The sequence below is a fragment of the Salvelinus namaycush genome, chromosome 31, assembly GCF_016432855.1.
Source record: "Salvelinus namaycush isolate Seneca chromosome 31, SaNama_1.0, whole genome shotgun sequence".
Lineage (NCBI taxonomy): Eukaryota > Metazoa > Chordata > Actinopteri > Salmoniformes > Salmonidae > Salvelinus > Salvelinus namaycush.
In genome coordinates, this window is record NC_052337.1 from 47,106,950 (window position 1) to 47,122,626 (window position 15,677).

Sequence of the window (15,677 nt, forward strand, 5' to 3'; positions counted from 1 at the left end):
TGCGGATGTTATCGTGTGTTTGTATTAGGTCCCATAGCCCAGATTATTTTGTGCCCAATAGAAATTAATGGTGAATAATGTATTGTGTCATTTCTGAGTCACTTATATTCTATTCTTGCAAATAAGAATAGAATATGTTTCTAAACACTTCTACATTAATGTGGATGCTACCATGATTATGGATAATCCTGAATGAATCGTGAGTATGATTATCCGTAATCATGGTAGCATCCACATTTAGATAGGGAGTCAATGCTGAAACCAAGGTCTTTTTTTCCAGATGACCCCTGTATGGCACCACACATCAAAATACAATAAACACGATACAATACACGTTATTATACAACAAAATACACCAAAAGCAAAGCACAATCAGAAAGAACAGACACATTCTTCAGTAAAACGGTCCCCGAACAACCGTCTGAAATGCCCTAGAGGCACCAATTCCTCCAATTTTAAAGTGTACTGTCTATCATTACACACATAAAGGTGCAAGGAAATTAAAGGCTGATTTACCTAACTCTCTGGACTGAATGAGTTTCCAGAGTTAACCAACCCTGTGAACGGATTTGATAACTTGTTAGGTAAGTCAGCAGTTTGTGGAGCAGGGCTATGAAAGTTTTAAAAAAAGCATAATGATGTGATTTAACCTTTTGATAAAGAATACAGTGATGAGTACTAAAACTGACTCATGTGATAAAACGAAGGGCACTATTGTAACGTTCGTCTATTTCTTCCTCCTCCTCGGATGAGGAGAGGCGAGAAGGATCGGACCAAAATGCAGCGTAGGTGGAATACATGATGAATTTTATTTAGACAAGACGAACACGAAGCAAACTTGAATAACTACAAAACAACAAAATGACGTAGACAGACCTGAACATGAGAACTTACAATAAACGAAGAACGCACGAACAGGAACAGACTAGACAAAACGAAACAGTCCCGTGTGGTACATAAACTGACACGGAAGACAATCACCCACAAACAAACAGTGAGAACAGCCTACCTTAATATGGTTCTCAATCAGAGGAAACGTAAAACACCTGCCCCTGATTGAGAACCATATCAGGCAAATACAATTAACCCAACATAGAAACACATAACATAGAATGCCCACCCAGCTCACGTCCTGACCACTTAAACACATACTAAACAAAGGAAATAAGGTCAGGAACGTGACAGTACCCCCCCCCTCAAGATGCGGACTCCGGCCGCAAAACCTGAACCTATAGGGGAGGGTTTGGGTGGGCATCTGTCCACGGTGGCGGCTCTGGCTCTGGACGTTGTCCCCACCCCACCACCTTAAGGCTAGTGCGGGGAGCAGCAACAGGACGCACAGGACTCTGGAGGCGCACAGGAGGCTTGGTGCGTGGTACCGGAACTGGAGGTACTGGGCTGGAGACACGCACCACAGAGCTAGTGCGTGGAGGAGGAACAGGGCTCTGGAGACGCACAGGAGGCTTGGTGTGTGGTGCCGGAACTGGTGGTACCGGGCTGAAGACACGCACCATAGGGCTAGTGCGTGGAGGAGGAACAGGGCTCTGGAGACGCACAGGAAGCCTGGTGCGTGGTGTAGGCACTGGTGGTACTGGGCTGGGGCGGGGAGGTGGCGCCGGATATACCGGACCATGCAGGCGTACTGGCTCCCTTGAGCACTGAGCCTGCCCAACCTTACCTGGTTGTATGCTCCCCGTAGCCCGACCAGTGCGGGGAGGTGGAATAACCCGCACTGGGCTGTGTAGGCGAACCGGGGACACCATGCGTAAGGCTGGTGCCATGTATGCCGGCCCGAGGAGACGCACTGGAGACCAGACGCGTTGAGCCGGCTTCATGGCACCTGGCTCAATACTCAATCTAGCCCTGCCAGTGCGGGGAGGTGGAATAACCCGCACCGGGCTATGCACACGTACAGGAGACACCGTGCGCTCTACCGCATAACACGGTGTCTGCCCGTACTCTCGCCCTCCACGGTAAGATCGGGAAGTTGGCGCAGGTCTCCTACCTGACTTCGCCACACTACCCTTTAGCCCCCCCCCCCCCAATACATTTTTGGGCTTGACTAACAGGCTTCCTACCGCGTCGTCGTGCTGCCTCCATTCGCCGGTATCCCTCCTCACACTGCGCCAGAGAATCCCAGGCGGGCTCCGGCTTTCTCCCTGGGTCGATCGCCCACCTGTCGATCTCCTCCCACGTAGTGTCGTCCAGATTTTGCTCCTGTTTCCGTGCTACCTCCTCATACTGCCGCCTCTCGGCTTTAGCTGCCTCCAGCTCTTCACGAGGGCGGCGATATTCTCCAGGTTGTGCCCATGGACCTTTACCGTCCAGTATTTCCTCCCATGTCCAGAAATCCTGCGATCGCTGCTGCTGCTTTTTCCCACGCCGCTTGGTCCTTGGTTGGTGGGTGATTCTGTAACGTTCGTCTATTTCTTCCTCCTCCTCGGATGAGGAGAGGCGAGAAGGATCGGACCAAAATGCAGCGTAGGTGGAATACATGATGAATTTTATTTAGACAAGACGAACACGAAGCAAACTTGAATAACTACAAAACAACAAAACGACGTAGACAGACCTGAACATGAGAACTTACAATAAACGAAGAACGCACGAACAGGAACAGACTACAAAAAACGAAACAGTCCCGTGTGGTACATAAACTGACACGGAAGACAATCACCCACAAACAAACAGTGAGAACAGGCTACCTTAATATGGTTCTCAATCAGAGGAAACGTAAAACACCTGCCCCTGATTGAGAACCATATCAGGCAAATACAATTAACCCAACATAGAAACACATAACATAGAATGCCCACCCAGCTCACGTCCTGACCACTTAAACACATACTAAACAGAGGAAATAAGGTCAGGAACGTGACAACTATGGGAAATTTAAGAGTAGAGGCAGCTGCACTTTAATAAATAGTATCACCATAATCAAGAACAGGTAGAAAGGTTGACTGCACAATCTGCAGTCATCTGCAGTCAACCTTTTCAACAAAATGAAAAGAAACTGCAACTTAAAATCTTAACCGTCAGTAGAGACTAGAGAAAGACAATATCTGTTTCTGTAAAAAAAAAAAAAAAGCCCACTATAAATCTTTGTTTTTTTAACAAGCTCAGTTGTATGTTTTTTAAACGATAAATCATTGTCGGGACTCGTTTGATAATAGAACCATCCAATGAGTAAAGATACAATTCATCTGAGACAGTGTTACAAGAACTTGAAAACAACATGTATTTAGTTTTGCCTGTATTAAATACGAGTTTTAAATCAGTAAGGGCTTCCTGCAAAACCAGAATGTAGCCTTGTCAGAGCCAGTTCAGCAGTCGGAGCAATTGTGTACATAATAGTATCATCCACATATAGATGAAATGTAAAAATTAACAGATTGACCAACATCATTTATATAAATAGTGAAAAGAACAGGTCCTAGTATCGGCCCCTGTGGTACACCTTTCTGTACTTCAAGAAATTTGGACCTCATCAATCACGATGTCCTGAGTTCTGTCACTAAGATAATCATGAAACCATGAACAGGCATCAGAGCTCAGGCCTGTCGAGGACAACTTATTCAATAAAATAGCATGATCAACAGTATCAAAAGCTTCTCCACAAACAAAGCAGCACATTTCATTTTAGTGTCTAAAGCATTGACAAGTTCATTAACAACTAAAGTGGTTGCTCTAATAGTGTTATGCCCAGGTCTAAACCCTGATTAGTTTACATTCAAAATACTGTAATGAAACAGACCTTCTAGCCCGAAGTCCAGCGTGCTATCGACTGTGCCCCAAAAGCATGCTCGAGCGGCAGAGTTGATATCTGCGCTTATAAACGCAGGGTCGTTACAATACATTTCTCAGATTAAAAAATAGCAAAGTTGTACATTTATCAAGGATTCAAAAATCTTAGATAAGGAAGCCTTGAAATGGGGTGATAGTTTAAAATCACTACTATACTTAAATGGGGGGGTGTAATACATGTGTTGCACATGAAGTATACTGATTGTATAAATGTTTGTCATTTATGTTTCCAGGGGCCTCCAGGTGACTTGGGACCAAAAGGCATACAGGGACCAAAAGGGCCACAGGGCACAATGGTAAGTAGAGGCCTTTTGTAGACCCGTAATTTCCGGCATGCTAGCTCTACCAAACCTGGGTTCAATTAGTATTTGTTTTCTTTCAAATACTTTGAGGTTTAGTTTCCCGGACACAGCTCAAGCCTAGTCCTAGACGAAAAAGAACTCTGGAGGAAGGGTTTTTGAGTTTGCTTTTTAGTCTAGGACTAGGCTTAATCTGTTTGATTTAGCCTGCCTTAAGTGCCAGAGGGGCTGGGTTTGCACTTTTGGGACTATTCTGTGATGGGTTTATTGATTGCACACACAGGAGAAGGCTTTGTCTGAAACATCTGTGTGAAAAAGTATTTCCCTTGCTGCTGCTAGAGAAAATATATTAAAATAGCATAAAGAAGATATTGTACTATGTCTACCTTGTGTGCGAACCTACCCTCTTGAACACTTTATTGGTTATACCATGTACGAACACAGATTTTTTTCAAACCGATGTCAGTTAGCGCAATTGTACCTTGGTCTCTTTTGAAAGAAAAATAAGCTATTTGAACCCAGGTCAGGGACAGTATCCATAAAATATCTTATATTCTAAAATATCTAAAATAGTGCTACACATTTTTACCAAGAAATTTCAATTCAGATACAATTCATAAAGTTTCCCGGAATATTAAGAACTATTTTTTGACTACAGTAGTGACACACAAGTTTCTTCAAAACTACTCAGGGGATGTTTAGCAAGTGCATATTGGTGTAATCACTGCAGAAAATAAAATCTTCCCCAGCAGAAAAATATGTTGGTCACTGTCTTGCACATGTCATAAGCCTCGTTTACACCTTGCGCTATCATGTGGGTTTCCTGATCTGATCATTATTATCCAATCACTATCTGATCAAGGTTTGTTGCGTCTACACATGGTGTTAAAATGTGTCTCTAATTTGTCCACTGTCCGCATTGTCTCCAGATTTCCTTGTATGCAAATAATTTCACAAATTTTTTCTAAATAATATTTATTTTAAGACATATTAACCCCATAAGTCAATGGTGCCACCTGTCAATGATTTTAGAGGGCAGGATAATATTGTTCTTACAGAAGAACAATATCTCCATGTTTTATTATTTTGAACAGCTGATGCAGTTGCATTTGTATAAACAATATAAATAATTTGGAGTTAGAATGTTACACCACCTGAAATGACACAACCTCTACTTGTCACGCCCTGACCTTAGAAAACCTTTTTATTTCTCTATTTGGTTAGGTCAGGGTGTGATTTGGGTGGGCATTCTATGTTTTCTGTTTCTTTGTTTTTGGCCGAGTGTGGTTCCCAATCAGAGGCAGCTGTCTATCGTTGTCTCTGATTGGGGATCATACTTAGGCAGCCCTTTTCCCCACCATTAGGTTGTGGGATCTTGTTTTCTGTTTCGTGTTTTCTGCCTGACAGAACTGTGCGCTTTCGTTTTCACGGTTGTTATTTTGTTTGAGTGTTTTTGAAATAAAAGAATCATGAACACTTTCCACGCTGCGCTTTGGTCCACTCTTCCTTCAACAAACGAGAGCCGTAACACTACTATCTACTTCTATGTCTGTTCACAATTCTTGATGGTACAGTCATCAGATAATGATATTTATTAAAAACATCACTGATCTGAAAATGTAAAAGGCACAACGTTAGAGCCATGTCATAAGTATAAAACTATATTTTATATATTTTATTTTACCTTTATTTAACTAGGCAAGTCAGTTAAGAACACCTTTTTATTTACAATGACTCAGTAATCCATTCTTTCTGGGAATGCTATGAAGTCCCCAAATTATGGGACGGAGCTAGAAAGTTGTCTGTCAGAAGTATTACAATGTAAACTTACTTTTAATCCGTCTGTCTGCATATTTCAAGATATGGCATATGGTGGTGAGATACCCACTGGGCTGGACGATTCTCTTCACCTCACTGATCTTGAAAAAAATGTATGAAAATCGTGGAAATCAATCCGCCATCATTAACACAATGGAAAAACAATAAGATTTATTCTTGAAATATTTAAATTGCCTGGGTGACCGAGAAAAACTAATTGATACAATTTAAGGCCACATGGCAGATAATAATGCAGGCACTAGGGATGGGGTTTGGGCAGATGAGATGTTGTCGTTGTTTGTGTGCGACTGAAAGTCGTTGTTCGTATTTGTATGTGTATGTTTGTATTTGGTGTGAGATTTTTTTTTAATGAAAATGCAAAAAGCCCATCCAGTTCTTCGTCTGTAGGGCTCAATTATGATTTGAATGATTTTACTGTCTAGATCCGTCTACACTTGTAAGATATCCAGACACAATGCATTCCCGACTGCCTCTGGAGTCTTTTAATCGTCTACACCAGTCTAAAAATGTGTGCACAATCAGAATGTGGACGAAATCAGGAACAAAGGACGCATGTTAGCACCAGATATAAACAGGGCTATAGATTGACGTGAACTCATCACTCTCTTCCTCTTTCCTTCCATCTCCAGGGCAGAGGTGGAGTAATGGGTCCGATGGGGATTATTGGGCCCGATGGAAGTCCAGTAAGTATTTTGTCCATATCAATGAAACAATATTTATTTAGGTATGGCTGCTTGCTAGCCTTCATCATTCTGACTATACACGTATCTCCTCAGGGCCCTAAAGGAGACAAGGGGAGCCGTGGAGAGATGGTAAGTACTTCAGTACTCAAACCCCCCTAACTACTATACCTACTCTGGAATCCAAGGTCAATGTTAGTATTGTTTCACTTCACTGATTCAGCCTGCTCCAATAATGACACATTTGGTCCTTTGCTGAGGGCAGCCCTCCTCTGGTGAGGGCCATTTGGGTCCTAATATGAGCTCATGGTATAGGCCCAACCTTATGACAATTGATCCGTTTTAACAGATTAGCATTGTATCCAAAAATCAACATAGTAGGTTACTATGTAAGATACTTTTATGTGTCACATGCACTTACTCAAGTTCTTTATTAAGACTACTGAAATGGCAGTGTACAATCTGGAATGACACTCTCAGTAACAGCTGTACAAAATAACTGGAAGCAAACCACGCCCCAAATATTCTAATGAGCCCCCGCCGCTACATTATCAAGTAGAACAGAATAAAACACTCACCCCATCTAACACATTAGGGGCCAGTGTGGGCTTCCCCATTTGGCCCATGCTATGTTACCCACCTAATAATTGGCCCAGCATGTGCTAGCACATGTTAAGCTGGTGTGGGCTAGCCTGTGCTGGACTGGTGTTGCTGGTGGAGCTAGTCCATGCCCACAGAATATCCAACAGGGCCAATGTGGTCATGTTTTCTGGGTATTGTCCACTTGCAGCTCTGTAGTCTTTTTAAAGGATTTATGTAAGCGCATGAGACAATAAAAAAAGCTATTGTTAATATCAAATGTTATTGAGTCGACATTTTCCTTACAATATCTAATTGTTTTTCTCGGCGTGTTATAAAAAAAAGAAAGGAAAAAGGATGTAGAATGTTTAAACAGGCATTTTACAGCATTCTTGTCACTTAAAAATAACATCTTCCTACCAGGCCCCTATCATGTGGAATAATCTCCAAGTAATGTTTCATTTGGATGTGGTGTTGTCTCTGGGTCAGTTTAGGAGAAAGGCTAGGGATTTTTATATTTATAAATGTGTTTGTTTTGTTTGATTGTTTATTGTGTATATAATATTTGCTATTTATTGAATTAATCTCAATGTGTTTTTCCCTGGTTAAATAAAAGTGTATCAAAAGGGCTGTAGTGGCACCCTAAAAAAGCTAATGTGTACCATTTCTGTAGGTGCACATTTGTACCTGTGAGAAAGGTGCTATTTCGTCACCCAAGAGGTACACAATTGCCTCTTTGCAAATACAACCTATAAGGGTAATAAGTAATATGATATACCGCTGACTAAAGGTATAATATTGACGTACCTTACAGGGTACCACCTCAGTGACAAGTAGGGTACCCCAGTGACAACTACTGTAGGTACCTTTTTTTCCTGAGTGTACCCAGAATTTACGTATTTTTTTCTCTTTCCCTCTTGCTCATCAACAGGGATTACGAGGACCAAAGGTATGTGTTTGCAGTGCAGGATGTTTTAAATAATGAAACTGATTTAAAAACCCTACAATGTTAGGCTTAAAAAAGGCATTTATAACTACCGGTTTGAGATGTTTTGTGATTTTGTTGTTTCACAGGGGCATCCAGGACCACCGGGACCTCCAGTAAGTCTTCACCTTCCTAACTCAATCTAGCATACTTTGTTAGTGTGTTAACCTAATTTGGCTAACACTTTACTTGACACCCAGCGTCACAGCAGGTTATAACCATGTCATAACAGCTGACATAACACGTCATAACCTGTTATAATATGGTCATAACACTGTCATGACACATGTTTACACCTGTTGTGACATATATTGTGTTATTTTATGGCTGGTTATGACACCTACATAAGAGTGTAAAAACCCACGAAACCAACCACGGTAGTTATTTTATGGCTGGTTATGACACCTACATAAGAGTGTAAAACCCACGAAACCAACCACGGTAGTTATTTTATGGCTGGTTATGACGCCTACATAAGAGTGTAAAAACCCACGAAACCTACCACGGTAGTTATTTTATGGCTGGTTATGACGCCTACATAAGAGTGTAAAAACCCACGAAACCTACCACGGTAATTATTTTATGGCTGGTTATGACACCTACATAAGAGTGTAAAAACCCACGAAACCAACCACGGTAGTTATTTTATGGCTGGTTATGACGCCTACATAAGAGTGTAAAAACCCACGAAACCTACCACGGTAGTTATTTTATGGCTGGTTATGACGCCTACATAAGAGTGTAAAAACCCACGAAACCAACCACGGTAGTTATTTTATGGCTGGTTATGACGCCTACATAAGAGTGTAAAAACCCACGAAACCTACCACGGTAGTTATTTTATGGCTGGTTATGACGCCTACATAAGAGTGTAAAAACCCACGAAACCAACCACGGTAGTTATTTTATGGCTGGTTATGACGCCTACATAAGAGTGTAAAAACCCACGAAACCAACCACGGTAGTTATTTTATGGCTGGTTATGACGCCTACATAAGAGTGTAAAAACCCACGAAACCAACCACGGTAGTTATTTTATGGCTGGTTATGACGCCTACATAAGAGTGTAAAAACCCACGAAACCAACCACGGTAGTTATTTTATGGCTGGTTATGACGCCTACATAAGAGTGTAAAAACCCACGAAACCAACCACGGTAGTTATTTTATGGCTGGTTATGACGCCTACATAAGAGTGTAAAAACCCACGAAACCTACCACGGTAGTTATTTTATGGCTGGTTATGACGCCTACATAAGAGTGTAAAAACCCACGAAACCAACCACGGTAGTTATTTTATGGCTGGTTATGACACCTACATAAGAGTGTAAAAACCCACGAAACCTACCACGGTAGTTATTTTATGGCTGGTTATGACACCTACATAAGAGTGTAAAAACCCACGAAACCTACCACGGTAGTTATTTTATGGCTGGTTATGACGCCTACATAAGAGTGTAAAAACCCACGAAACCTACCACGGTAGTTATTTTATGGCTGGTTATGACGCCTACATAAGAGTGTAAAAACCCACGAAACCTACCACGGTAGTTATTTTATGGCTGGTTATGACGCCTACATAAGAGTGTAAAAACCCACGAAACCTACCACGGTAGTTATTTTATGGCTGGTTATGACACCTACATAAGAGTGTAAAAACCCATAAAACCAACCACGGTAGTTATTTTATGGCTGGTTATGACACCTACATAAGAGTGTAAAAACCCATAAAACCTACCACGGTAGTTATTTTATGGCTGGTTATGACACCTACATAAGAGTGTAAAAACCCATAAAACCTACCACGGTAGTTATTTTATGGCTGGTTATGACGCCTACATAAGAGTGTAAAAACCCACAAAACCTACCACGTAGTTAGTTAATATAACAACATAAGCGTCAATACCCACAAAACCTGCACACAAGGAAAAACAGTCAATTACACCGTAGCCTACGTGTCAACAGTGTGTTTATGTTGAATACATTTTTGGGAAATGAACCATATTAAACTATCATTGTAATTGCACACACATTGATGTCAGACATGCACCTACCCCAATGCTCAGTTGCTGATGACTGGGATGAATGCAGTAGCAGATTTCAGGAGGAGGACAAGACACTCTCTTTTTGACAGATGACTGATATAAGGGCATGTACGAGATAGGCCTATCTGGCTTATATGATTATGATGGTCATAATGTTTCTTGACAGTGCCATAAAGTGTATTTTCTTAGTCCAAGTAAACAAGATGGTCAGAAAGCTTATTTTCTACAAGTTATTTAAAATATGATGGGAAAAAATTACTTTAAAAGAATTACAACAACAACAAAGTTTCAAACAAAAGGAAAGTTCTTGTCAGGGAAATAAAGAACACTCTTATGTAGGTGTCATAACAGGTCTAAATATTTATTTATTTTTATTTATTTTATTTAACCTTTATTTAACTAGGCAAGTCAGTTAAGAACAAATTCTTATTTACAATGATTTACCCGGGCCAAACCCTAACCCAGACGACGCTGTGCCAATTGTGCGCCGCACTATGGGACTCCCAATTCGTCCGGTTGTGATACAGCCTGGAATCGAACCAGGGTCTATAGTGACGCCTCTATCACTGAGATGCAGTGCCTTAGATAGCTGCGCCACTCGGGAGCACTATAAATGGGTCATGACAATGTTATGGCTATATTATGACAGGTTATGACATGTTATGTCAGCTGTTGTAACTTTGTATTTGTATTAATTATGAATCCCCACTCTTCTTGGGGTTCAGCTAGATTAAGGCAGTTATACATTTTTTCATATTACAATACATTCATAACAGATTTCACAACACATTAAGTGTGTGCCCTCAGGCCCCTACTCTACTACCACATATATACAAAACAAAATCCATGTGTACAGTGCGTATGTTATCATGTGTTTGTATGCATGTGTCTGTGTTGCTTCATAGTTCCCGCTGTACCATAAGGTGTATTTTTATCTGTTTTTTAAATCTAATTTTACTTCTTGCATGAGTTACAATATGTGGAATAGAGTTCCATGTAGTCATGGCTCTATGTAGTACTGTGCGCCTCCCATAGTTTGTTATGGACTTGGGGACTGTGAAGAGACCTCTGGTGGCATGTCTTGTGGGGTATGCATGGGTGTCCAAGCTGTGTGCCAGTAGTTCAAACAGACAGCTTGGTGCATTCAACATGTCAATACCTCTCACAAATACAAGTAGTGATGAAGTCAAGCTCTCCTCCACTTTGAGCCAGGAGAGATTGACATGCATAGTATTAATGTTAGCTCTCTGTGTACATCCAAGGGCCAGCCGTGCTGCCCTGTTCTGAGCCAATTGCAATTTTCCTAAGTCACTCATTGTGACACTTGACCACATGACTGAACAGTAGTCCAGGTGCGACAAAACTAGGGCCTGTAGTACCTGCCTTGCTGATAGTGCTGTTAAGAATGCAGAGCAGCACTTTATTATGGACAGTCTTCTCCCCATCCTAGCTACTGTTGTATCAAAATGTTTTGACCATGACAGTTTACAATCCATGGTTACTCCAAGCAGTTTAGTCTTTATTTAAAGCCAGTGGCATGTCATTAATAAAATTTGAAAAAAGTAAGTGCCCTGGGGAATTCCTGATTCTACCTGGATTTTGTTTGAGAGGTTTCCATTAAAGAACACCCTCTGTGTTCTGTTAGACAGGTAACTCTTTATCCACAATATAGCAGGGGGTATAAAGCCATGTTTTTCCAGCAACAGACTATGATGGATAATGTCAAAAGCCGCACTGAAGTCTAACAAAACAGCCCCCACAATCTTTTATTCATCAATTTCTCTCAGCCAATAATGTCCTTCCCTATAAGCGTGCTGAAAGTCTGTTGTCAATGTGTTTACTGTAAAATAGCATTGTATCTGGTCAAACACTATTTTTTCCAATTTTTACTAAGGGTTGGTGACAGGGTGATTGGTCGGCTATTTGAGGCGGTCAAGGCAGGCGCACCGGGAACGATTCTTCATCTTTTTTTCTGGTCCCACCACGCATCCAATTACTCTCACCTGGAGTCTAACAATACTTTGACATGGTTATGTAACGTGTTACCCTAATTTGCCCTAAATTTCAATTTTGAAGGGCTCCATTTTCATAAAAACAGCTTAGTTCACAGTGCATTCTCAAAACTCCCTGCTCTTAGCATGTTGGAAAGTAGCATCGCGAACCACTATTGTGACTGATAATTTTTTATCACACACAAAAGCTGTTGATACAATTTTTTTAAAGAGAATATTGTGCCAAAGGTACCAGGTTGGACGCAGAACAACTTAAGGAAACCTCCAACCGAAGAATTCAGATGGGCCTAATCAAGGACTACATTGCAAGATTAGTACTTTATAAGGGCTCATTTCTTGATAGTTCCTGCAATCCAACTGTGATGGAGCATACTCCATCTGTGTTACTTTAGGTGATCTGTAGCGTTATTCCTCCTGACTGGTTGTTTTATTTTCTCTAGGGTCCTCCCGGTGTCCCTCTGTCATTTGTAAGTTATTGTACATATCTTCAATACACTAAATACACTAGACCTTTCACCAAAACATTAGCTATTGTGACTACGGCCATCACTACAGCACCAAACACGTTATCTTCCTATACAGTACGTCCTATGACAGTGTAATGTTACATTATGTTGTCTGTGCCCCGTTTTCTTATTCAGAAACAGGACGCTTCCCTTCAGGTGTTTGAGTCTATAAACACCCCACTTAGGACTGAGGTCAGTGCCATGATACCCTCAACAAGCTGTGAACATAGCCATTTATTCTCATGTATAGTCATCCATTCATGTTTTTTTGATTGACTGTAGACTGCTACACATTAATGTCTCTATCTCTGTGCAGAATTGGCTAGTTATGGACCTGCCTATGCTAGACCATGTTACAGAGATCATTAAGACCATCCACTACCTTAGTGACCTGATCCAGAGCCTGAAAAATCCACTGGGCACCAGCGATAACCCCGCCCGCATTTGCAGGGACCTCCACAGCTGTGAACAGAAAATGAGCGATGGTGAGAGGACAGATGTGTGTGTGTGTGCGCTTGCATGGTGAGAGGACAGGTGTGTGTGTGTGTGTGTGTGTGTGTGTGTGTGTGTGTGTGTGTGCTTGCATGGTGAGAGGACAGATGTGTGTGTGTGTTTGTGCGCGCTTGCATGCATGTACTGTATGTGCACACAAGAGGGAGAAGAAGAATGGGAAAGAGTATGTTTAGTAACTGCCTCTTTTCTCTCCCTAGGCACTTATTGGATTGACCCAAACCTGGGCTACTCCTCAGATACAATAGAGGTCACCTGTAACTTCACAGGTGGAGGGCAGACCTGCCTAAAACCTGTAACGGTGTCCAAGGTACTGCAGACATCACCGGTCATACATCACCAGTTATACTACAACCAGTCACACTGAATATATGATACCACAGTATTTCATGAATAGTAGCTAGGTTTCCATTCAATTGGCAAAAGAGATTCAAATAAATGTTATTTGTCAAATGCGCCGACCACTCCACAAATTTCTTGTTAACAAACTATAGTTTTGGCAAGTCGGTTAGGACATCTACTTCGTGGATGACACGAGTCATTTTTCCAACAATTGTTTACAGACAGATTATTCAACTTAGAATTCACTGTATCACAATTCCAGTGGGTCAGAAGTTTACATGCACTAAGTTGACTGTGCCTTTAAACAGCTTGGAAAATTCCTGAAAATTATGTCATGGCTTTAGAAGCTTCTGATAGGCTAATTGACATCATTTGAGTCAATTGGAGGTGTACCTGTGGATGTATTTCAAGGCCTACCTTCAAACTCAGTGCCTCTTAGCTTGACATCATGGGAAAATCAAAAGAAATCAGCCAAGACCTTAGAAAAAAGAAATGTAGACCTCCACAAGTCTGGTTCATCCTTGGGAGCAATTTCCAAATGCCTGAAGGTACCACATGCATCTGTACAAACAATAGTACGCAAGTATAAACACCATGGGTGTCTCCTAGAGATGAACGTACTTTGGTGTGAAAAGTGCAAATCAATCCCAGAACAACAGCAACGGACCTTGTGAAGATGCTGGAGGAAACAGGTACAAAAGTATCTATATCCATAGTTAAACGAGTCCTATATCGACATAACCTGAAAGGCCGCTCAGCAAGGAAGAAGCCATTGCTCCAAAACCGCCATAAAAAAGCCAGACTACGGTTTGCAACTGCACATGGGGACAATGATCGTATTTTTGGAGAAATGTCCTCTGGTCTGTGGACACAAAAATGGAACTGTTTGGCCATAATGACCATCGTTTTGTTTGGAGGAAAAAGGGGGAGGCTTGCAAGCCGAAGAACACCATCCCAACCGTGAAGCACGGGGGTGTGAGTATCATGTTGTGGGGGTGCTTTGCTGCAGGAGGGACTGGTGCACTTCACAAAATAGATGGCATCATGAGGAAGGGGAATTATGTGGATATATTGAAGCAACATCTCAAGACATCAGTCAGGAAGTTAAAGCTTGGTCGCAAATGGGGTCTTCCAAATGGACAATGACCCCAAGCTTACTTCCAAAGGTGTGGCAAAATGGCTTTAGGACAACAAAGTCAAGGTATTGGAGTGGCCATCACAAAGCCCTGACCTCAATCCTATAGAAAATGTGTGGGCAGAACTGAAAAAGCGTGTGCGAGCAAGGAGGCCTACAAACCTGACTCAATTACACAAGCTCTGTCAGGAGGAATGGGCCAAACTTCACCCAACTTATTGTGGGAAGCTTGTGGATGGCTACCCGACTCTGACCGAAGTTAAACAATTTAATGGCAATGCTACCAAATACTAATTAAGTGTATGTAAACTTCTGACCCACTGGGAATGTGATGAAAGAAATAAAAGCTGAAATAAATCATTCTCCCTACTATTATTCTGACATTTCACATTCTTAAAATAAAGTGGTGATCCTAACTGACCTAAGACAGGGAATTTTTACTAGGATTAAATGTCAGGAATTGTGAAAAACTGAGTTGAAATGTATTTGGTAAACTTCCGACTTCTACTGTATATTTATATATTATTGTATTTGTTTTGAACAACTTTCATCCTCTTTATTGACAATGCAGCTGGAGATTAGTGTTGGGCGTGTCCAGATGAACTTCCTGCATCTCTTGAGCTCAGAGGCGGTGCAACATGTGACCATCCACTGCCTGAACGTACCTATCTGGAGGACCTCTGAGGACCAGCCTCCTTCACAGGGGTCTGTGCATTTCAGGGCGTGGAGTGGGGAGATCATTGAGGCAGGGGGAGAGATGGAGCCTCACGTCATCGAGGACTCCTGTTGGGTACGGCTGCCATGTTCTCTCAGTGGAGTGCACTCTCTGAGCTTGAGGTCGAAGTTGCCTCTCACCACAGATCTAGGATCAGTTTACACTACCCTACCCCTGATTCTAACCATTAGGGGTATGGAAGATATACTCCCCTCCATATGAAGAGT

The 15,677-nt window shown here is 41.7% G+C and overlaps 1 protein-coding gene across 1 annotated transcript in view; it reads left to right on the forward strand.

Annotated features, from left to right (window-relative positions):
* Positions 1–15,677, forward strand: part of col27a1a (collagen, type XXVII, alpha 1a) — a 209,378-nt gene that overhangs the window by 189,618 nt on the left and 4,083 nt on the right. The window contains exons 51-60 of the mRNA XM_038970195.1: positions 4,038–4,100; positions 6,572–6,625; positions 6,719–6,754; positions 8,133–8,150; positions 8,276–8,302; positions 12,683–12,709; positions 12,884–12,940; positions 13,065–13,233; positions 13,459–13,568; positions 15,307–15,525. Of these exons, the coding sequence (XP_038826123.1) occupies positions 4,038–4,100; positions 6,572–6,625; positions 6,719–6,754; positions 8,133–8,150; positions 8,276–8,302; positions 12,683–12,709; positions 12,884–12,940; positions 13,065–13,233; positions 13,459–13,568; positions 15,307–15,525 (780 nt within the window). The remainder of the gene's footprint in view (positions 1–4,037; positions 4,101–6,571; positions 6,626–6,718; positions 6,755–8,132; positions 8,151–8,275; positions 8,303–12,682; positions 12,710–12,883; positions 12,941–13,064; positions 13,234–13,458; positions 13,569–15,306; positions 15,526–15,677) is intronic.